Source organism: Catharus ustulatus, chromosome 1 (genome assembly GCF_009819885.2).
Source record: "Catharus ustulatus isolate bCatUst1 chromosome 1, bCatUst1.pri.v2, whole genome shotgun sequence".
NCBI lineage: Eukaryota > Metazoa > Chordata > Aves > Passeriformes > Turdidae > Catharus > Catharus ustulatus.
Genome location: NC_046221.1, coordinates 24596901 through 24620295, shown reverse-complemented (window position 1 = coordinate 24620295; position 23395 = coordinate 24596901). Strand labels below are relative to the sequence as shown.

The 23395-nt window shown below is 36.9% G+C and overlaps 1 protein-coding gene across 1 annotated transcript; it reads left to right on the top strand.

The window, feature by feature from the left end:
• The first annotated feature begins 1851 nt into the window (after window positions 1-1851).
• HEPACAM2 (HEPACAM family member 2) lies at window positions 1852-23051 on the top strand. Its single transcript, XM_033074486.1, has 9 exons — window positions 1852-1921; window positions 7298-7648; window positions 9199-9483; window positions 15957-16253; window positions 19051-19176; window positions 19268-19292; window positions 19415-19452; window positions 20721-20794; window positions 22935-23051. Exons 1-9 carry the CDS (start codon window positions 1852-1854, stop codon window positions 23049-23051), a joined length of 1383 nt encoding a protein of 460 aa, XP_032930377.1.
• Window positions 23052-23395: the final 344 nt, after the last annotated feature.

Here is a 23395-nt window from a genome sequence, read left to right as displayed (position 1 = left end):
ACCTCATTGCTTCTGGCTGCCACTGCGAATATCGTGCCATTGTTTTGTGGAAAGCCTCTAACAAGTTTAGCACGTAATAAAGTTACTTCTCATTAATAAAATAACTGCAAATTGCAGAATGTTGGCATTGCAAATAGTGTTGCTTTAATGTAGTTGCTTCTGTTCAAAAGGAGGGAGGTTTGATTTGTGTTAAGTCTAAATTCCATTTTGCAACTAGTGCAAGCTACAGTTCTACAGAAAAAAATTCCATTTTTCATATGCACGACATTTGTGTCAATTTGTGTAAAAACTTGCAGTATATTAATGACATCAAGAATATATTCATATGCTGGAAATGACAGGACAATTGAAAAACGTAACTGTGGTAATCTGTTCCTTATTTTATTATTATTTTCTTTAAATTCCAACATGGGTTTTATTCCAATGCTAAAAGTCCCATCATTTCAGTTAGAACTTAGTTAGAACCTATGCCCAATATTTTATTACATGGTGAAATCAAGCAGCTAATAATTTCTAGGTTTTATGAAAGGTTGCCATTTGATATATCAAGCCTACATTTAGGTGGATTAAGCAGGTTATAAACAACAGCATTCAAGTGGGCAGGACAATGGAGCCAGAAAGCTTTTGGGAATATGTGAAATATCTTCTTCATCTCCTGACATATGTTGGGTGGTGATACTATTTCTGGTGGGACCACTGCTGCTTTATTAACCCTTCTGCTGGAATAACCTTTGTGTTTCTTATATTGGACCTGGAAGCATCTGGGTGTTCTCACCTCTCTTTAACTAAGATAAAACTTGACTGTTCAGCCCTTCTGATGGGGGCTTATCACCTTGCTGGACCCCTGCTCCTAGCACACAGTGAGAGGGAGGCAATACCTTCCTGCCAGTTGCTCCTGCAGAAAGCAAGATACAGTCTAGCCTAATATTTGTTAATCCGTAATAGTCTGCCTAAGTGCTGTTTAGTGAAAAATACTGTGTGGTTTTGTATGGATAAACCATCTCTGTCGCTGCTAATGTTTGCTGTTGTAAACTGTTACTGCACAGGTTTGAGGGGGTTTGTCCAGTTTGCTGCTGATATGTGTGGTGAGCGACAGCTTTGGACAAAATCCAAACCCTACATTAATATTAAGTTAAACTGATGTAAGTTAATGGACAAGAAACAATAATCAGCAGTTAACAACTGTAGTAAGCTGTCCACTCGAGCCATAGGACTTTAATTTCAAAGATGTCTCAGAGGCACTTGAAATCACATGTTGTTTAGAGAAGGGGAATTAATTCTTTGCTGAATTATACTTTAGGAAAAAAACACAGAAAATTTACAGGCTTGAAAGTGCTAAGAAAAAAATTAGTAAGGCTCTTTCACAACTGTTTAATGTTTTTGGTTTTTCTTTTTTTTGTAACAGAAAATGAGAGGCTGTCATTAGAAAAGTTCTGAAAAAATATTCTGAATACTAATTTTAGTTTGAAATAAGCATGTAGCATCACAGTATTTTTTATGAAACTGTAGCTAAAGGAAGTTAATAACTGTATAACCTGTTCACTTGGTGCGTTTACTTACTTCTATTAATTAAATGTACTTTGTATCGTGTGCCCCATTTATTACATTCTGTGTCATATTTGCTGTGACGGCTGGGGAAGGGTTATGATAAAGTCAGAGGCAATGAAGATGGGTCCTCATCTAACAGGTGCTCCACTCCTTTGTTCTTTGTATACACATATTCAAATCACCTAAGGCAGGGGACAGGATAGGGCCTGTTAACTCATTGCTGATTTCCCTAGCAAATAAACCAGCAGCTGCAGGTCCAAGCCCTGGCTTAGTGCTGAGAAGGTGGCATTTGTGTGGAACAGGATGCTTTCATGGAGCCCTTTAGCCAACTTCTTTTGGGACTTACAGTGCAAATTATATTTTCTGCTTGTAGGTAAGATACGGTATAAATTATGTTTGATTTGTCATTGTGGAAATGTGAATTGATTCTGTAAGATACATCTTTATAAATTTAAAGATATTTCCATTGTATTGTCAGGTATTTGATTTCAGGAAGGCAGCTTAAAAGCTTTTCATCAGATAGTGGCGCCTTGTTTTATGAGTGAAGCTAAAGTTTCAGCAGAACTGAAAAATTAATGCTATACATAATCTCTATGTAAAACTTGGCGTTGATTAAATATACATAATCTGCATTTAAAACATGGGTATTGATTAAATACATATTATTACATTTTATTGAGTAACATATACATTGTGCATTTCTTTTAACAAGTAAGGCTGGACAGGTTCTGAACCAAAGATTAACAGAAGCTGTTACACACTTCTTTAAAAATTTATTGAGACAGCACTGATACATTATTTTTCACTTCTTTATGATTAAGTAATTTATGTGCAATATTTAAATGTAATTGGTATTGAAACTAAATTAAGCTTTTAGTCAACTGAAGAATATCTCCCCATTAATAGTGCATTTGTTTGGTGTCTGGGTGCATTTTTTTAAGTGTGCATTTGTTATTCGTGCAATGGATAAAAAATAGATATTCTATGTACTTTGACAGAAATATCCTCTGATCAAATGTTAGATAAGCTTATTTCTACAAACTACTGTAAATACCCTTTTCTATATTTAATTCTTTGTAAATGTCAACAGAGGAAATACATAATATTACAAATGTAGTGCATCCTCTAATCATTCATGTATAGGGACAACTTTTCTTTGTGAACCTTACAGTTCTAGCTTATAGAGTCACTTAATTTCCTTAATTTTGAGCTCAATACTTTTTCAAGACTTTTGACTTCTTAATGATTGATGGTTTATATGACAATTTTTGGATCTCTTCTTTAAAATGAAACATATTTGGTTAATAAAAAACAGTGACTATGTGCTACTTTAACACTTTATTGGATATTTTTAATTAAAATCCTACAAGAGTTATTGTCATGCAAGCAGAGTGCTTTAGAGTACAGGTTTATTCACCAGGAAGTCTTACATCCTTATCCAGATCTACACATTTTCTAGAAAGGGAAATGCACTGCCCATACTCCATATCATGATGAGAATCAGGTGCATTGGAGACATGACACAAAGGCACTGACCTCAGCAAATAAAATTAAGTCCTGTAACAGAGCTCAGTGGAACTTTTTCTTGGGCAAAAATCCCAATCCAGGGAAGAATATTCCCAAGTTTTCCATTATATAAATGGAAGTATAGAAATTGCAGCTTTCCTGGACCATTACATCTGGCTTGTTTGGTTGGGTTTTTTTCCATAAATGAACGTACTTGTAAAAAGGGAAAAAAAATGTTTCACTGATCTAGTGACATTTTGCACCAAGTTCAGGAGAACTTTTTTCTAGTGAAAAACAGTTGAGAATCCAAACTCACTTTAACAAGGAGATGTGCATGTTAAATTCAGAGAATGCTAAAACCTTGCTAGGCAGGTTTCAGTTTATGCCATAAACTCAAAAGTTATGTCATAGTTTTTTATTTAAACTAAAACTGCAGCCCTTGTTTTATGTCAACAACAATTCTGTTGTCCTTGCTAATACTGGTGACAGCGAAGTGAGATGGAAGAAAAGCACAGATCACTGAGCTCCAAATGGAGGTCGTTGTGGTACAGCCCTTACATTATACAAAATTAGGTTTTGGAATTCTATCATCTTGGAAAAAAAGTTTATTATATTTGTAAAGCTGTAGGGATAGGCTTAAATTTTATGGAATTTGGGCCTGATAAATATGAATTTAGTTTGACACACTGGCTTGATTTTGCTATTAACATTAATTCAAGGATTGGTCATAACAGTCTCCAGTTTAAATTAAAAAATCAAAATTTGTCAAATACAAGTGAACCATAGAACCCTCTAGGTTGGGGAAGACCCTAAAGAGCATCAAGTGCAACCATTAGCCTAACACTGCCAGTTCCGCCATTAAAGCATGTTCCTGAGCACCACACCTAGACATCTTTGAAGTACCCCCAGGGAGGGTGACTCTGCCACTTCTCTGTGTGTCCCATTCCACTGCCTGACAACACTTCTAGGGAAGAGGATAACCCTCTTAATAAAGAATATTCCAGACTGCAGAAGACATGGTCTCTGCTAAGACCAGAATATGCTTTTACCACTGCTTCTGTAAAACCCTTGCCTTTGACAGAACACTGTTATCTAATAACTTGCCCCAGGCATCCCACAGAATCACCCCCAGCAAAGCCAGAGAGCAACAAGAACTGGAGTTATCTAAAGCCATGCCTGGAGGGGCTGAGGGGAAAAATGGGGTTTCTGCCCTCACCACCTCTGGTCCTAGCTAAAAGAATTTCCTTAATTGCAGGTCAAAATATCTTTCTGAGATTTTACACAGGGCCATTTTTCAATCAAGTGGAACAAAGTTAATTTGCAGTTTCTATTCCAACAATTTTTAGTTGCAAACAAAATTTTCCAGCCCCGACTCTCTCTCTTTTCATTACTCTCTTATGCTGTTACCTTCTATATTGGTGGTCCCAGTTATCCTGGTGCTCACAAAACCTGCTTCAAACAGATCTGTGAGAAATATTATTTGTTTTCCATATTTTATGATTGGACTGCTTCTGTTACTGGCATGTTATTGACAACTAAATAAACCAAACAATTGAACAGTTTCATACATAAAGAATGAATAAGTGTATGGACAGATCTTTTACACATCTCTCAGTGAGAGATGTTTTTGACTTCATTCCAGTTGATCTAAAAATTGAAATGGGTGGTTATATAATTGGTAGGTTATATGAAATAGATCTCCAGCATTAAATATTTCATGAAGGATTCTACTGAGGAGTTACTCTCTTTCTCCTTCAAGTGGACAACAGCAGTTTAAATCTGATTTGTACTGTAATGTTGTCAGGGAGCATATTAGTGTCTGAGAAGTTAGAACAACCCACAAAATGCTTAATGTTCTGTTATCCAGAGTCTGGCAAGCTTTGAAGAGTTGTGCAGTGTTAGAAAATTGCAAGAGCAACAGGCTAAAAATACCATTAAAAGGGTGTTGGAGAGCAGGCTTCAATTTGATATGCATCATCCATTTTAGGTTTTTCATCTAGAAAGTTAAGCATGTAAATATCTCTGTCCTATGTATCCTCCACTTAAGCCATTCCACATTTTTTCTACACTCTTCCTTTTTTTTTTAACCCTGCTTTCCTATCTCGTCTGAACCACAGCCAGTCCTTTGCAAATTGCATTCCATGCAGCCTGATGCCTTCTGCCTGCTTCCTTCTTAGCCCTTATTAATGGGGGCTTGCCAGACCTTCTGTCAAAGGATTTCACTGTCTTTTTGTGTATTTCCCAGTTAGTATTCTGCAGCATTTTCCTTTGGCTTCCCTGCCATGCCCACAGAAATTCTGTGAGCTTTCTTTAGCTGAGTGTAATATTGCTCAGCTTTATGAAAAGGGAAGCCAACCACAAAATTACTTTTTTGGGGTAGATTCTGTACAGCACTGCTGGCTGCCCGTGAGCCAGTCCACTCACACTCCAGCTCTGCTCTACTACTTTGCATGCCCTTCCAGAGTACCTATGACATTAATTACTGGCATTACTGCTGTATCTGTAACCATCAGTCCCTTTTTGTGTCCCCACCCTCATCCCCAACAAGTTTGCTTTGCCATTACCTTGTGGCAAACAACTGTGCACTGAAATTTGATAATTCTAACCCAAAAGACGTACAGTGATACCATATTATGCTACTGAATTTATCTTTTTTCTGTCAAATAACCTATGAAATTAAACATAAATGAACCTTTAAAAATTTCCATCACAAGGAATAATAGTATGGAACTAGGAAATGTAAGAAACAAAGTTAACTTTGCAAGATATGAGTGAATACAGTCACATGTTTTTCATACATTGCTCCTTCTGCCCTTCCCTACCCACCCAGCTCTTTCCAGGTAGAAATTTATTCCATGTACATCAGCTGGGAAGCTACTTTTTCGTTACAGGTGTTTGGAAGCATGTCAAGAATCACAGAATCTCAGGTTTGAGGGACCTCAAGGATCATCAAGTCCGACCAAAAATGATCATTAGCAGGAAAAGAATAGATGGTGCATGGTGAAAGCATTGTGTGTTGTCCTGGGCAGCATGTTCTCAGTCTCCACTGTGTTCTTATGCAGTAATAGATGGATTACTTAAATCACAGTTTTTACATTTCTTACTTATAAAAGGTTACTTTTTTCCCAGGGTTTTTTAGCACTTGAAGTGTGCTTTTCAGCAGTATTGAGCACAAATCTGAGCAATCAAACCTGCAATTAGAGTCAATTGGAGTTGCATCTTGAACATACTAAAATCTTTTTATATGTATTTTGAAAAATTATGTCCTTAATATTTCAAATTGATCATCCAAAATGAGTTTGCATTTTTGCTGTCCATTTTTTTCTGGGCTTAAACTCTTTGTCTCTAAAGTCCTATCAGTTAAAATTGTATAGTGAGATCATTAATGTCAATTCTTTACATCATTGCTGTTCTCATGAGTGCTGTGGAAAATTTAATGTGAAAAATCAATCACTTAGTCCCAAGACTAAAGCTTTAGTTTCTTTTTAGTGTTCTATGAATATGTCTTAGGCCAGCACAAGGAAAAATTATGTTAAAAATCTATAGGAAAGACAATGATTGACTGAGGAATGGCCTTTTTGCACCATAACAGAGACAGAATTCTTGGAAAACAGACAATCATGTAGCTGAAAATTTCACTTTTGAACATATCAACAGCAAGGGTTAATTCTGCCAATGTCCTATAACTGGAATACTTGCGTATTTTGAGCTTTGTATTGTTTCTTGAATTTTGTCTTACAGGTACAGAGCAGTCAGCAGCAATGATTATATATAGTTTTAGTCAGAATTCATGAAAATTCTGCTTATCATATTTTCAGTCAGTTTCTCAGTATAATTGGCAAAGTACCTAAGAAGCTCCTCTGTAGCTGAATCAACCCAGAAAAAATCCTAAAACTGAGTTTATCCAAGACTGTTAGACATTGTAACACCTGGAAAATATGAAATATTTTAAAGGGAAGATGTTTTGTACATTATCTCATTTTTGTCAAACTTTCAACATGAAAGATCCTTTCTTTGGCTTTTTGTATAATTTGAGACTAGAGCTCTGTAGCTACATCCAGCTTCACAAAGGTCAATGAGCTCCTGCCCCTTTTGTACTTAAAATCTGAATTATAACCATGCAAAAAATGTAAGTTTTAGCCTTAAGAGTTTTTTCACTGTGAGAATTTCTCATATGAGTTTTCTGGGGTTTCCGTTTGTGTTTTGGGTTTGTTTATTTGTTTGTTCTTTCATTTTTATGCAGGGATTTGTTCTGCCTTAAAATTGACAGTACCATCTCACACCATTCATGGTATTGAGGGGCAACCACTTCATCTTTCTGTTGACTACAATTTCAATGCTACAGCTTCTGAAATCCAGATAATTTGGCTTTTTGAGAGGTCTCAAAGTAATCCAAAATATGTGCTTGGCTCTGTAAATCAAAGAGTAGTGCCAGACTTGGAATACCAGGACAAGTTTACCCTTATACCACCGAATGCATCTTTGAGGATTAATCCATTGCATCTCAGTGATGAAGGCAATTACATTGTAAAAGTCAATGTCCGTGGAAATGGGACCATAGCTGCAAGTCAAAAGATTCAAGTAGCTGTTGATGGTAAGTTAGTAAAAGATAGTATCTTCATTTTGAAAATACAGTTATAATAGTTTTGAAGTCCTGGTTCTTAGTATCCAGTTACAATGGTGTCTCATTTAATGCAACCACACATGAATAAATGTTAACAATTAAGTTATGTTGTTTTCTGCTGCTGGAGGGAATACTAAAATATGTGATCTTTAGGCAAAATTAATATACTGATTGATGTTTCCATATCGTAAGTAAGAGAAGCTGAACAGGTATAGAAACATTTACGATTAAATTAGACTTCTAAACAATAAGATTTAATCAGTTTCTGCTGTGCTGTCATGTTGATGCATTGAATTTCAAATATAGTAATTTCACAAATATAAGCCACACCATTTTGATAAAAATTTTGATCCCAACCCGGAAGTGCGGCTTATAATCACATGCGATGAACAAAGTTCAGAAATTTGCCAACCCGGAAATATGAGCCCGCTGCCCCGGAGGAGCGGTGCAGGGCGGCGGCAGGCATGCCCCAAGCCCAGAGGGGCGGCACTGGGCGGCGGCAGGCATAGCCCGGCCCCGGAGGGGTGGCTGCAAGCCAGGCCCACCTGACCCTGAGCCAGTAAACCCCACGATCCCACGATTCTGTTACTAATTGGCAACTTCGTGAAAGTTGCACATGGATCCTCACTGCAAATGAAAGTTCGGCTAATAATCTGGTGCGGCTTATATATGGACAAAGAACGAAACGTTGCTGACACCTGGACATGTGGCTTATAATTTGGTGTGGCTTGTAATCATGAAATTTACTGTAGTCTTTTTCCCTGAACAACTTAATAGAGAGAAGCCATTGACTTTTGCTGGTGACTGTAGCCCTGTGTCTGTAAAAGAAGCCCAGATCTGAATTCATAACATACTGAATTTCCCTCTTTACTTAAAAAAAAAAAAAAAAAAAAAAGAAAAAAAGAAAAAATAAAAAAAAGAACATGAAAATGGAAAAGAATTATCTAAAAGGATGACAAGAGGCTTCTGTAATTTATGGATTTTACAGAGGGAAACCTGTAACTGTTGAGCTTGTGAGCTTGGAAGGAATGAGATGAATGACATCTTGAGATGACAAAGTTATAGCTGCCATTTAACTCCCAAACCCATCCCAGTCTGCAGACATCCTCATGACAGATCACCCAGATTTCAGTGGTGCCCAATGTGGGCAAGGCTGTGAGCAGTCATGCTGAGAGGTCACACATAGTGGGCAGTGTCATGCTTTGTGCTCTTTTAATTTCTGTGGACTCAGTGATTTGTGTATGAGTCAAGAGGCTGTGGTACACATGACTGCAGCCTTTATCCTATTACCAGTAATACAAACAGTCTGGTTTCATTTATGCCCCATAACAACTCTTACAGTCACCAGCTGAGAATATGACCTCTTTTTTTTGACCTTTAACTACATTTAAGAGATAAAATTTGAAATATTAGTAATTTCCAGAGAGAATGATCATTTCTATTTGAATCATCTTGACCATGAAGACTGTAATATAATGGCTTGTCACTTTAACAACTCTTCATATCTCTTTATTTTACAGTTCCAGTCTCAAAGCCAACTGTACGTACTGAACCATCTTCAGGAGTAGTGGAGTATGTAGGGAATATTACCCTAAAATGTACTGTGGATAGAGGTACAAGGGTAGTTTACCAGTGGATGAAAAATGGGAAGCGTCTTCATGCTGGCCCTAATTATACCTTTTCATCAAACAATGCTACACTTCTAATTGTTCCTGTAGTAAAAGAAGACATTGGGAATTACAGCTGTCTGGTATCTAACCCTGTCAGTGCAATGGAAAGTGAGATAATTGCACCAACCATATATTGTGAGTATGTTAAATATTCATTATTATCTTTGTGTGTATGATCTTGCTGGAAGGAGTGCCTCCAAATATGAAAACAGGCAAAAAAATGTTGAGTCAACATTGTATATGAACTTGCATTCAAATTGAGCTTGTTTGTAGTAGCTCTAACTTAAAATGGGATAACAAAATTATTCAGTGTTGTGTAGTTGTGAAGATCAGTCTCAGTTGCAGAATTCAAGTAGAAGCTTCATGATTTTCACACGTCTTCAGATGTGACTCAAAGGAAAAGAATAATGAGATCATTATGCATGAAAATATCGCTATAAATGGTGGCACCAAATAGTATCAAAAAGCTAAGCGCAGAAGTACCAGGCTGAAGAACTGGTATTAGTGGGTTTCTTCAAGATCTTTTCAAGTCCAGTCCTTTTTAATACTTCCATTAATGGCATGCGAAAGAAGATAGGGAGTATCTCAATGAAGTTCATTCATGATGTTAAATGGGAGGACTGAATGACTTAGAGTAATAGAGCTGGGATGAAATTTGCTAGTAAAAAAATAAATGGGCATGCCCTTTCAGAGAATAAAAAACATGGACTTCTGCTAATAAAATCGAGATTGATTAGAAAATAATCAAGGCAGTGAGCTTAGGTGATTGAGCTATCACGAGAAATCTATGATCTGACAGCATGATTCAGGCATGAGAAAGACATATTTAATTCTAGGGGAGTGGGCAATGGATTTTCAACAAGGAAACAAGGAATGCTAATGGCACACAGAAGATAACACCACATGTACAATACTTCATGCAGTCCCTGCAGATCCCAGAACGTTGATCTTGAACTGGGAAAAAAGAAAGACAAGAATGGAGAAGAGACACAGTCAGGCTTAGCAAAATTAGAGCTGAAAGAAGTGATTGCATTCCAAATGGGAAATCAAATGGGAAACATGAGAGAGCAGGAAGCGTTGCATAAAGACCTTTTTTTACAGAAGAATAAACTATAAAATAACCTGGTATTTTACCTGAAAATGAAGGCACCTGAGAAACTAATTGAGTTGAAGGAAACAAAAAAAATTATTTAATCACCATTCAACAATTATATGATAAATCTTAGGGCCTTCTCATTCTGGTCTATGTCAGGAATTCTCTTTGCCTCCTCAATTTTCAAATAGCATATGCTACACATATGTGACCTGTTATGCTGTAATCCTCATGTCTTCAGGGGTTGAATTATCCTTCTCAGATGAGAGCTGAAATTTGGAAGGCCAGGACCTACTTTGCCACTAGTCCTATTCAGACATGGCCAGTTTACCCAGTGGCCCAGTCTGGAAGGAATGCTGCAAGGACTGGAACTGGATTCTTGTCCAGCCAAGGGCTGGTGCTCATTTCTGCTTTCTTCAGGCACTGCATAGGCAGCCTATGCTTGACTTGTTATGACTGCACTACCAATATATTCAGAACCTACATCTCTTATATCTCTAGCTCTCATCTTTTCCTCCTCCTCCTTTCATCTCCTTTCATCTCTGATTATCTATTCTGCTAGTTGTTTGGGGTTTTTTGTTACAACTTGGAAAAATTGGATAGGGGGATGACTTGCATCAAAAGTGTGGGGGGGGTGGGTCTCTACACTGCGCCAGAAGAGAAAAAAACTGCCTAAATTAGTAAAGATTAGGAAGAACATTGTTAGATATGAGCTGATACAAGCTTATGTGTGGCTTATTAAATTGACAACAATGCAGACTTGAAGATGAAGAAGCAGTCGCAGAGTCCTAAACAGGGAAAATATTAGTTGAGCTTCTATCTCATTAGACAGAGGAATTGTGATAAACAAGGAAATAACCGGCACTGATAGAGTTTCAACTTATCATTACTGTAATTAAAAATAAAAATAATCAAACACATTCTTTCCTCAAGGTAGCATACTTTTATATGCCTACTTTTGTAGAGTCACAATCTCGCTTATGTACAGTAATTTCACGATTACAAGCCGCACTGACTATAAGCCGCATCTCCGGGTGTTGGCAAACATTTCGTTCTTTGTCCATACACAAGCCACACCCAATTATAAACCACTCTGTCATTCGCAGAGAGGACCCGTGTGCAACAAAGTTGCCAAATAGTTACAGAATCGCGGGATGGCGGGGTTTACTGGCTCGGCCCTGCTCGGGGCAGCCGCCAGGGATCGGTCCCGGCCCCGCTCGCCGCAGTTGCCAGGAAGCGGGAGAGGGGCATGCCCAGCCGCCACTGCCGCCGTGCTTGTCGGGGCTGGGCAGCACTGCTGCGCTTGTCAGGGGCAGGCAGCGCCGCCGCGCTTGCAGGTTCTCATTTCCAGGTTTGGAAATTTCCTAAATTTGTTAATGTATTAGCCACTCCGGAGTATATGCCGCACTTCCGGGTTGGGAGCTAAATTTTAGTCAAAATGGTGCGGCTTGTAATCGTGCAATTACTGTACTTAAAGTGCTAAGCATGAGGCCTGAAGGTGTATGAATCTCTGCGTTTTTCTCACTTTATTGAGCTGTGAATTGGCCTTATACAGGTCTGTCTTCAAAGAATACCTTCATAGAACTTGTCAACACTGTATCCAACCTGACAGCCTTCTTCCCATGCAATAAAGTTGGGTCAGGCAAGAAAACATCTCCTACTTCTGTTACCTTTCAGACAGCTCTGGTTATTGCACAGCCCGTATGAGATCTGAATTTCTGACCTGTTGCACATAGGATTGTGTCCAGAGCACTGATCACACTGGCAGGTGTCTGGGACCCTTGCTCTGATCATGTGTGTGCCCTTCAGTCCCAGCTCTACTACTGCTTCCTCCCTTCTTCCTCACTCAATTACACACATTTTTCAGCAAATTTAAAAAATCTTTACAAGTTCTAAACTAGAAATCTGTTTTTGACCTATTGTTTACCAAAATTTTAAAATCTCATAGTTATTAAGTGTCCACATTATTTGAATCTTTTGCTGTTTAAATGGTTATGATACGCAGCTCTATAAAAACCTTGAGATTACCTTTTTCTCCATGTGTGTAAATATTATTGTATATGCATTTTCAGAATGTCCTTCATCAGAACTGAGGGTTTGCTTTGTGCATAATGTAAAATCTGAGAAAAAGTATTAAGAACAAACAATGCAATGCTGAAAGACTGCAAATACCTGTGGTATTCTTGATATCCAAGTCAGTGATGGAAATTGGGGTCTTACTTCCTGAGCTATATGAAGTCACCTAATTTGGTGCAGCCTCTGCAGATGTACTTTGTCTCCCAGCTCCAGTTGTCAATAACAATCCAGAACAGGCCCCAGGATCTCTCTCTGCCATATGTCATTGCTGTGAGGGAGTTACTGGAGGTGATAAAGAAAAGGTCACTCATGGTAAATACCTGCCATCTGCTTGGAAACTGTAACAGTCTCGTAGTGATAGGAGCAATTGGAAATATTCCCACAGAAGAGTAAATTGCTACTCAGAAAGATTGATTTATTATTTTACACTTCATTTAGTTAACTGGCTTTACTGAGACAAGGCAGTTTTCTGTAGAGAACAATAGTGGAAAGAGAAAAAAGAGCTGAGGGATCTATGAAGGCTGTCATTTTTTTTACTAAGTATGAAAAGTGGGGTTTAATTCATGTCTTATTAATATTATCCTGCTTCTCCATTAGTTATGATCATAATGCAGCCTGGATCATAGCTATTGCAGTCATGTGACTCAGGAACAAATTATTTCAAGATTGGAAGAAGCTGCTGTCCTGTATGCTGCAGCAGACACTGTTTATTGTGTTGATGGATTTGAACTCGGCAGACTAAGTGGGATTTTCTTCCGCAAGTCTTCCAAAAGATAGAATATACTTAGTACTAGTGAAAGAATGGTTAATTGCCTGCTTTTCAGGATCATCCTTGAAGCTGTGTATAGCTGTCAGTTACCCATTGTTTAGGGACCTTGATGTACACAGTGCCCAGGAGAGGCAAAATATTGCTCCAGGCAGAGCAGAAGGGTTACCTAATCCTTGTGTTGACTTCAGCAAGGAATGCCACTTTTCAGATTTTCTCGAGATTTTGCTATTTCTTAAGATAATCTCTTTTTCAAACTTACTTCCCAACCAGTGTGTGTCAGTGTTTGTATAATGATTTCTTTCAACTTGCAGCTTTCATTAAAATATAATTCTCAGTGTTATCTCTTTATGTTGCACCGTTATGATGCTGACAAAAAAGCAGAACTCAGTTCTGGTTCTTTTGCAGACTGTGGCAAACCACCCACTACAGTGAGGGGAGCATGGAAACCAGTCAGCTATTCTCACCATTAACCTCTATTAACACATATCAAAGTCATTTATCTGTGAAAATAAAAGTTAATTCTCTTAAGAAAGGAGAATTGGATTGGAAGAACCATTGAATTGCTATGAAAATATGAAAAGTAAAAAAAAAAAAAGCATGTTCCTGCCTATAAATAGTTTTTGAGGGGCTTTATTTCATTTGTGAAAAATGTCAAAGGCTAGTACATCCCTTCTCCTTTCAGATCTGACAAAAAGGGAAGTAAATACTTATAAGAGGCAAGCCCCTGTGAAAAGCTCCTCTTCCACAGAAACATGCAACCCAAGTGAGGCCAGCCAAGACAAAACAGGGGGGTATAGGTCTGTACTTCACAGAAATGGTCAGCCAGGGTCAGCTGGCTCTTGGAGACGGTAAAGCAAATTACTCAGGAACTGCAGAACCTGTGAGGAAGCAGCCCAGCTCTTAAAATTTAACCAAAAACCATGATTCTTCAGAGTAGCAACTGCAATGTAGGTGAGAGCAGCACTAATTCATGCTGAAGTGAATTTGTATTTTATTTCCCAAGTAAATATTATGTGTGATGTTGGCCATTCCTTAAAACAAGACTGCCAAAAGCTTACCACTAGGAAGTAAGTAGAGAAAATGACAATTTCGTGTTGTGAAATACGGACATTTGCTTCAAAGTGGACTAAACTGATGTCATATATGCTGATCTATAGTCTCTTGTCTAAGCCTGAATAAACAGAAATAAACACAAAGGCGCACACAAATGGCCTGGTTTGTGTTATGTGTTGGTGGCTTAGGTGTTCTTGAAGAATAAATGAGTCTCATTTAAAAAAAAAAAAAAACAGTAAGTAGAAATGTGTATTAGAGAATGTTTTAACATCGTCCTGAATTTCCTGGTGGGAAATAAAGTCTGAAATATAGAAGTGTGCAGCTTCATGTACCAGGGATTTTCTCATTCAAACCCAGGTACATTATCTTAATTCTTCCAGACAACCACGAGAAGGTGGAAATATTACTGAATTCCACTGTCTGTAATGGTCACAGTACTGTGCCCATTTTGTGCCATACCATTCTGTATGAGGCAGCTTTACTGATCTTCAGGGATCCTACCAAAAAGATATTCTGCATATTTTCTTCTTTTGCTCTGTCAGTATTAGGTCTTTTCATTTTTGATTATTCGTGTAAGGCCTCAGGGAATTAACAACATTTAAATGATTAGGGTTTGGTTTTGTTTTTTTAAACTAGAAAAAGTTATTTAATAAGGCACACTTTGATTGTTATATTCCCTACATGAATTTCTATCCTTAAATAACAGTTAGAATAATTTTAACACATAAAGATATAAAAACCTCAATGATCTGAAATGTTCTAGTAAAAACAACATGATAAAAAATCTTATATTATTTAAGTATATTGTTTCCCTTCTCATTTTCCTATGCAGGTTACACTAAAAATACTCATCTGCTCAATTTTTTGAGTAATGAACACATGACTATAGAACAACATATGCTTCTTCTAATTATATTCAGAAAAACAACTTTCAGCACAAGAACTTGCTCTTGAAAAAAAGCATATTACAGAAGCAATTATTTAAGTGTTTTTAATTATTTAATCAAGTGTTACATAATTATTTTAAGTATTATTTAGTAGTACAAACCTACTAAAATGGGGGGGGAAGTTAGAGTTTATTCTAGCAGTCATTTGTGGAAAAATTTTTCTGAACTTATCTAAGGCACACCCCACTCAATATTATACCTGTAAGTTAGTTCCCTAAATAATTACTGTACTGTAAATTATTGCAGTGAAGGTAACATTATAAGGCAAATTTGTTCACATTCCAATTTGTAGGGAATTTACTTATGCCAGTAAGTTTGGCATTGAAGTAGAAATCAAATATGCTCCCGAAGAAGACGTGTTCCTTTACTTCATGGAAATCCAACTGATTTCAGTTTTCATTCTTTTTATCATACTGAGAAATCCATAGACTCATGCTTTTTCCTTAAACAGCAATTTGACCAGTATTAGGTGGATGTAGCCTGGGCTAAGCCTAGTACAGATCCAGTTATTGAACTGAAAGCCTTTTCACTGAAATGACTGAATGCCAGCCATTCTGAAGGCTAGTCTATCTTAGATATTCTAACTTCAAAGATACACTTCTGATTAAATTTTAACTATATACTTTGATTCTCATTTTCTTACTGTATTTCCCTTTTTTTCCCAATGCAGATGGACCTTATGGACTTAAAGTCAAATCAGACAAAGGTCTGAATATCGGGACAGTGTTTACAGTTGACATGGGGGAAGTTGTACTGTTTGATTGCTCAGCAGATTCAAATCCACCAAATACTTATTTGTGGATTCAAAGGGATGACAATACCACTCAAGTAATCAAATATGGACCCCATCTGGAAGTTGTATCTGATAAAGTGGCCCAGAAGACAGTAGATTACATGTGCTGTGCTTTCAACAACGTGACTGGAAAACGAGACCAAACTCACTTCACAGTTGTTGTTATGTCTGTAGGTAAGAATGTAACTTCATTGCTCTAAAGTGTAACATCTGAGTGGGCTGTTTTCAGCCCCAGAAAAGGGAAACCATTCTTAGAATATGTATCAAAATGTAGGTCTTGCTGAGAATATAGTAAAAGGGCTTTTGGACTTCTGTGGGATACAGGTTTTACTTGCAGTATGACACAGCTTGGAACACAACCCAATAAGACACTGAAGTTTTGTGGGATTTTATTACCATGTTCATGTAAATTATTTCCTTGTCATATTTATGAATCTCTGGATTGATTGCTGGGTTCTGAAGAACACATACCTTTGTTTATCATACACTAAAACCTCAGCTCCTGTATGAATGTGTTCAATAGCAACAAAAGAGTTTTTCAGAAGATCTCCAGAAACCTAGAACAAAGAACAAGATCTTGAGGAAGTCTGATACCTCTTCTCAATACAGATGGATACAAGCATTTCTAGAAAAGGGACATATGCTATTAATGTTCAACAAGATAGACTAGATGGCCTGTTAGAAAATTTAACAAGGCAATTTCTCTTGTGCTGAGCAAAGAGCTAACAAATTTGTTCGTCTGGTAAACAAGAAGAGGTATCCATGATTCAGGCTACTTACTGCTGCATCATGAATTCAGGGCTTTCAGTATGCTGGAAGGAAGATGGATTGGATTTTCATAAGAACACTGCACTTTAAAACTAAATATTGCAGTTAATAGTGAAAGAAAATGCAACCAGAGCTACATGTCTATAGAAATAAACAAGACATTTTTCCAGGAAGTTCATGTAAGATAAGATCTTCAACTGAGATTTCTTTTCAAAGGCCAAAAAGGAGGGAGGACTCCCCAGCATCATGTTTAGTTGCACTTAAAAGAAAAGATTTCATAATTACAAATATTTTACTTAAATCTTGTAAAAACATTTTATCCTAAGTATTTAAAAATACAAAAAGATAATTTTTGCCCTCTTCAACCATTTTCTTTTTGATGAGTGTTTATTCAAATAGCACTAAATGGAGATGTCAAGGCTACACTTTACAGAGCATCACTGACTGATTCTAAGAAGTACGAATTCACACACAGTTCATTCTCACCTAAGCTGCTCAGGCTAAATTCTGATTGCAACTGAATAAACATACTAAGCAAAGATTATGAAAATTGTCCATATTCCTTTTCCTTACCCCCATAATACTAGATACAGAGCCTGGACTATGGCATTCAAAATACTGGAAACTCCATTTTCAGTAGCAACAAAAACTCTGATGTTTCAGAAGACCTTACATAATTTCCCCATGGGACAGCTGCTTAATTAATCCTAAAAATTATCAAGAAAACAATTATTTTAATAAGTTACAATTATATCAATAGTTGCACAAGTTGTTACTCATTTTTAACCAAGATTCTAAAATAAGATGAGATATCTCATTGCTCAGTTTTCAAGGTTAGTCAGCTTGAGTGTGTTAAATGCATGCAAAGAGCATGCTTTTGTTTTCTGCACTAATATATCTATGGAGACGTGATTTATTGAGTCTACATTTGAAATTACTCACTTTAAAGAACTATTTTAAGGACTCATCTGATTCTCCAGCATTTAGGATTCTTCTTCCTAAGGAAAGCAGTACACTGAAGAACTATTAAAAAATCAGTGAAATTGCAATGATTTATTGTCCCATATCTTTAGGGCACATCTGGCTAAAAATCTTTATATTTAATCTTTATAGAAACCACTGCACATGTAGCAGCACAATGCCAGTGAATTGCATAGTAATTCATAGTAAGTAGATGTAAGCAGTTCTAGCCCTCTGCACAAGAGCTCATCAACTACTGGAAGTACATCCAGCTAAATAATATACATTTTAATTGTACTAATAAATCTGACACTAGCAAATATGCAACATAATTTACCTGTATGGGACATGTCCTTTAATTACATGAATTCTGCACAATTCAGAGCAAAAGGAGGAAATTAGGAGAACACGAGCAAATATGTCTGCATTTCCTAACTTTTGCATTCTTGTCTTTCAAATTCAATACAAATATTTTCCATGTGCTTGTAGGTATATAATTATTTGCAATCCTGCTGGAAAATTTCTGCTAATGCATATCCTAGTAAAAGACTCGAGCAAAGGAAAGAAATATTTTGAATATATTTAAATATTAATATAAACAACACGGTGGAGTCACCATCCTTGGAGATGTTTAAAGAAATACTGGACATAGAACTTAATGCCACGTTGACCTTTGGTCATAGATTGGACTTGATGGTCTCAGCGGTCTTTTCCAGCCTAACTGGTTCTGTGATTCCGTTATAATTTATTGGTTTTTGATGTGGTTTGGTAAACAACCAGACTGTCAGTGATCTAAAAATCTTTAGAAAAAGTCTAATGAATCTTTTGTCCTCTCCTACTTTATAGCTCCTACTACTAGGGGGATTTCTCTTCAATCTAGCACAAATTGCTCTTGCACCCTCTTTTTGGCAGTTCAGTGTCTCTATACCTCAAGTTATAATAGGCATCTTCTTTTTGTGATGCTGTAATTTTTGAATTACATTTACTGACTTTCATTTAGCTCTAGGCACTGATCTGCTTTGAAGTCTTTTATGATATTCATGTCATTGCTTTTTCAGTTCAGGAGATCTGTGGGGAAAAATAAATATTACCCATTCACAGGACCCAAATTTTGCATCTGCTTTGTATTTCCATGCAGGTTTATTAGCTTCAGAATAATTTTAAAAGATGCATTTTTCAGTGTTATTATAGCATATTATAAAGAACAAGGAACTAAATACAGTACTCATCTTCTTTGTCACAGGGTTGGAAAAGCTGGCCCAGAAAGGAAAATCTTTGTCTTCTCTTGCAGTAATAACAGGAATTTCATTATTTTTGATCCTAGCTATGACCTTTTTATTCCTATGGAAAAGATATCAGCCACATAAAGGTATGTAAAAGTTAAGCATAGTCCAGTTCTTCTTTTGGACCATTGGAACAAAAAGAATAATTTTTTTTCTTCTTCTTTTTCTTCTTTTCAGTGATACAACAGAAACTACAGAGCAGGTATAAAAATAATTCATCTTAGGTCTAAAAGTACTTTCCCTCCAGAAAATTGCATTTTATCATATTAATTTTCTTTCCTTGGCTTATGACGTCAAACTGAGAAACATGTTTATGTTTTCTAGGGCAGAGGCTGATTACAGAAAGGCACAAGCATTTTCAGGTAATGGTAATGAAATAAGTGTGAGCATAGGGTCAAAGTCCATTCCTGAAAAAGAAAAACAGCAAAATAGCATCCCCACATACAGAAAAAAAATTAAAGGAAAAGAAGAAAAGTGTAGTTTTATGTTGATTTCCTCTGTGATAGCCTAATTAAGATAAGACTTAAATGGGAAGTCAGCATGGGGTCAGCTCATGCCTAGAGCTCATAGCATTATGTACTGTTGTCTTTAATTCTACCTATTAATCCCAGTGTTCTGGGATTGGAATACCTGTATTCCACTGTTGTCACCAATATGACTTAAATCAGTGTTATTCTGGGATAGCAGTGAAATGTTAGTTAAAATGTTAATGGCATCAACTGATCAAAATTATGAGCTAATGACATTGGAGTATTATGTATATAACCTTCTGTTATATTCTCTGCTGCCTTTCTCTGTGTTACCAGGACCCAGAGTGGTTTTTTTCACAGTCTCTTTTCCCTCCACTATTCTTCCCACATGATCCTAGGCAGGAGATGCTAGACACCAGCCATCCTTTGAAAGGATATCACTTTTATTCCCATTCCTTTCTACCAAAGCATCAGAGCAGACCATAAACTGCTACATGCACAAGTATAGGGAAGCATATGAAGTTCACAAATGTAGGACATTCACTTGAGCACAGAGGGTCCATTAAAGTCATATCAAAGGATAGAATTTCAACATTGTCATTAATTTGATGTGGAATGATGTCCAAGAGATAACCAAGAGCCTCACATCTCCTGGACAGTGGGAAGGTGGAGAAAGAGACTACCTACATCTAAACACAAACTCTATCTGAAGTCCCAAATAATAATGTGGCACCTATTGGTACCATGTTCCCTTTTATTATTCTCAGAATTGTTAAACATTTAGGTGGTACTGCCTCACTACACTGTAGATGTGCCGAGTTTATTAATTTAGCCTCTTTTCTATGGGAAATGAAAGTAAATTGGTCATTTTAGCCTTCCAGAATAGGGAGTATGAATGTCTCTACCAAAATTGTTGCTGAGATTAGCAAGAAGCTCCTCGCTTGGAACAAGGTGTGGGATATCACCAAGTGCCATGCATACCAGCTCTGCAGCTCTCCTGCCTCACTCCACACCAGTTTAGGAACTGGGCAGGAAAGTGTTTTAAAGCAGATCACATAAGCAGTATTCGGCTGTTTTAAAAATTAGGGCAAAATACTTTGCCCGTCATTATTTTCCAAGTTCATATTACATCTCTTTTTTAATCTTTGTTCTACCTTTAGGACATGAAAGCGCTTCAGATGATTTTGGGATATATGAGTTCATCACTTTCCCAGATCTTACCAGTGGTTCTAGGGTATGTGATTTTACAACAAAAACAGACACTTTCTCTTCTATTTCTCTAAGTGTACTAGATATCTGTACCAGAATCCTTCTGTGGGTTTACTTCTGTTGCTTTTTTACAGATGTCTATATGACACCATATTCGTGGCTATTGTTTACCCAGTACTTGCTCTTTCTTTCCTGTTACTACTTCAGTACTTCATCATCAACATAGTGAAGTACGGAATAACCAAGCTCTAAACACAGCAATCTCCATTCAAGTACCCTATATTAAAAGAATATTAAAAGAATATTAGTAATGTTGGGTAGTTGGATAGCACTGAACCACTTGTTACACAGGCAAGTGTACTATTGTGATGCCATTTTCTCCCCTGACCCTAACATTTCTGCTCATGCAACATTCAGCCCTGGCAGTGCAGAAAAGTATCAGGAGGTTATTTAAAATGTAAATTTAAGGTAAGTCCCAGGTGTATTTCACAAAAAATTATTTTGTTGGTTTAATGTATTGTGGGGGAGGAGTTAAGCAAAGGAATTCTGCTACCAGAAAAAAAATCCTACAACATTTGCTGCTTCCTTGCATTGTGTCTTTGCTGACATTACTGCATAGTAGTTGGAGATCATTCTGATATGGTGTAAAAGGACAAAGAAAAGAAATCAGAAACAGGGCCACAAAATTTAGGGACAACGGTAAAACTGGGAGGAAACAGAAGAAAGACTTCCCCTTGGCTAGGGAAAATTGCCAGCAGTGTAATCTTGTAACTCTGGAGAGCATCAATCTGGTCAGGTAAGGGAGAGCTCTTAAAGCATGGTCACAGGGTCACATTGTCACACCTAATTTGTTTTTATGATTAGTACTTATAATACATGATGTCAAAAAACAGTCATAGATTAATTTTTTATCTTCTCTGATGGAGTTAGATGGTTGAAATACACATTTATAGGGCTAAAGTGCTACTGCATATGTTAGTGGAGAGGACAGACTTTTACAGCAGCAGAGATAAAAGACTTCTAGAAAACAGAGCAGCTGAACTGCTTCTGTTACAGTTTGTGCCAGTAAGAGGCTTATTAAGTTTAGAGATCAGGGCCTAGATCATTACAACCTTAAGCACACTGCAATATTATACTGAAGAGGGTATATTTAGCTTAAATAAATTCTTTACTGTGAGGATGATGAGGCAACTGGAAGTTGCCTCAGTTACAAATGTCCCATTCCTGGAAGTGTTCAGAGTCAGATTGGACTTTGAACAACCTGGTCTAGTGAAAGATGTCCCTGCCTATGGCGGAGGGGTTGGAATTGGATGACCTTTAGGGACTTTCAACCCAAACTTTCTATGATTCTACATCTCTTAAGCTGATCATATCACAATATTACATTCTTGCAGAGTCAGGGCTTTAGTAGGTCAGGAGGGAGAGAGCAAGTGACAAGAATGACAGGATAGATGCACAAGCAATGAAACTTACTATAATTTCTAGTAAAATTTTGAGGAACAAGAAAAAATCCTCTGGTTTATGTTCAGCTACTCAAATGTATAACATTGCAGATAAAGTCAGCATTTGCTCCACTGATTCATTTTAGTCAGCAGAAAAAGGAGAAAATAAGAAAGTGGAGAAAATGAAGAACTGGAGGTTGGGTACAGGCAGAAAGACTGGTAATTCTTTATGGATGTGGAGTCTAGGTAAATCTGTTGTCCTGACATAGAGGAAATTAATGTATTTAACATGCTGAACAATCAATATTATTACTTGATTTATGGAAATTCCATGCATATCTCTCTCTTCGACAGGCCAGTTGGAATTTTATGCTGAACCCATGCCCTGAATATTTACTGTCTGTTCTCCTGCTTTTCTCTTTATTAAATGCTCCTTTCTTGAAATGTGGTACATTAATATAAAATATTAACTGTATTAAATGCAAAAGTTGCATCCTAAATCCTATAAGGGGCTAAATGAATTTAAAACTATTACTTACCTTGCTATTAATATGATGAGAAGTTACCCAAAATGAAATATAAACTAGCAGAGATTACCTGTTCAATCCACAAGAAAAACTTTGATGAAAAGTTTAGAAAATTACAAGTTACATTAACAGTTTGATTTCTGTTGAATCTTTTCATATTTGTCCTTACAGTAGGAATACACTTTCTTGGTTTTAGGTTTCGAATCAATCTGTTCCTGGCCCTGACTTTGTCGCAGGCCAGGATATGCTAAGTACGGTTTATGAAGTTATTCAGCACATTCCTGAGCAGCCACAGCAAGACCACCAACAGTAAGTTACAGACTGTGTTCACGCACATGGTAGCTTGAAGACAAATACTTATGCATCCAGAAGAATTTACATTTTGGTAGCTGCTTTTTGATTCCACTGAGAGGATTATGAAAGGAAAGATGTAAGCCGCCTTAATTCCTCTGCTATTTCCTATCCAATCCCCACTTTTCCTCAAAACTCCAGTATGTTGTTTCATTATGCCAGTTTTGTTGCAGTGTAAAAAACAAAAGGTAAGATCTTCAAACATAGCTTTAAATGAAAATTCCCACTAAATTTAATATGGCACTGAAACATCTGTACTTCCTACTGAATAGGTTAAATATTCAATCAAAGTAGTTTAATTGGCAG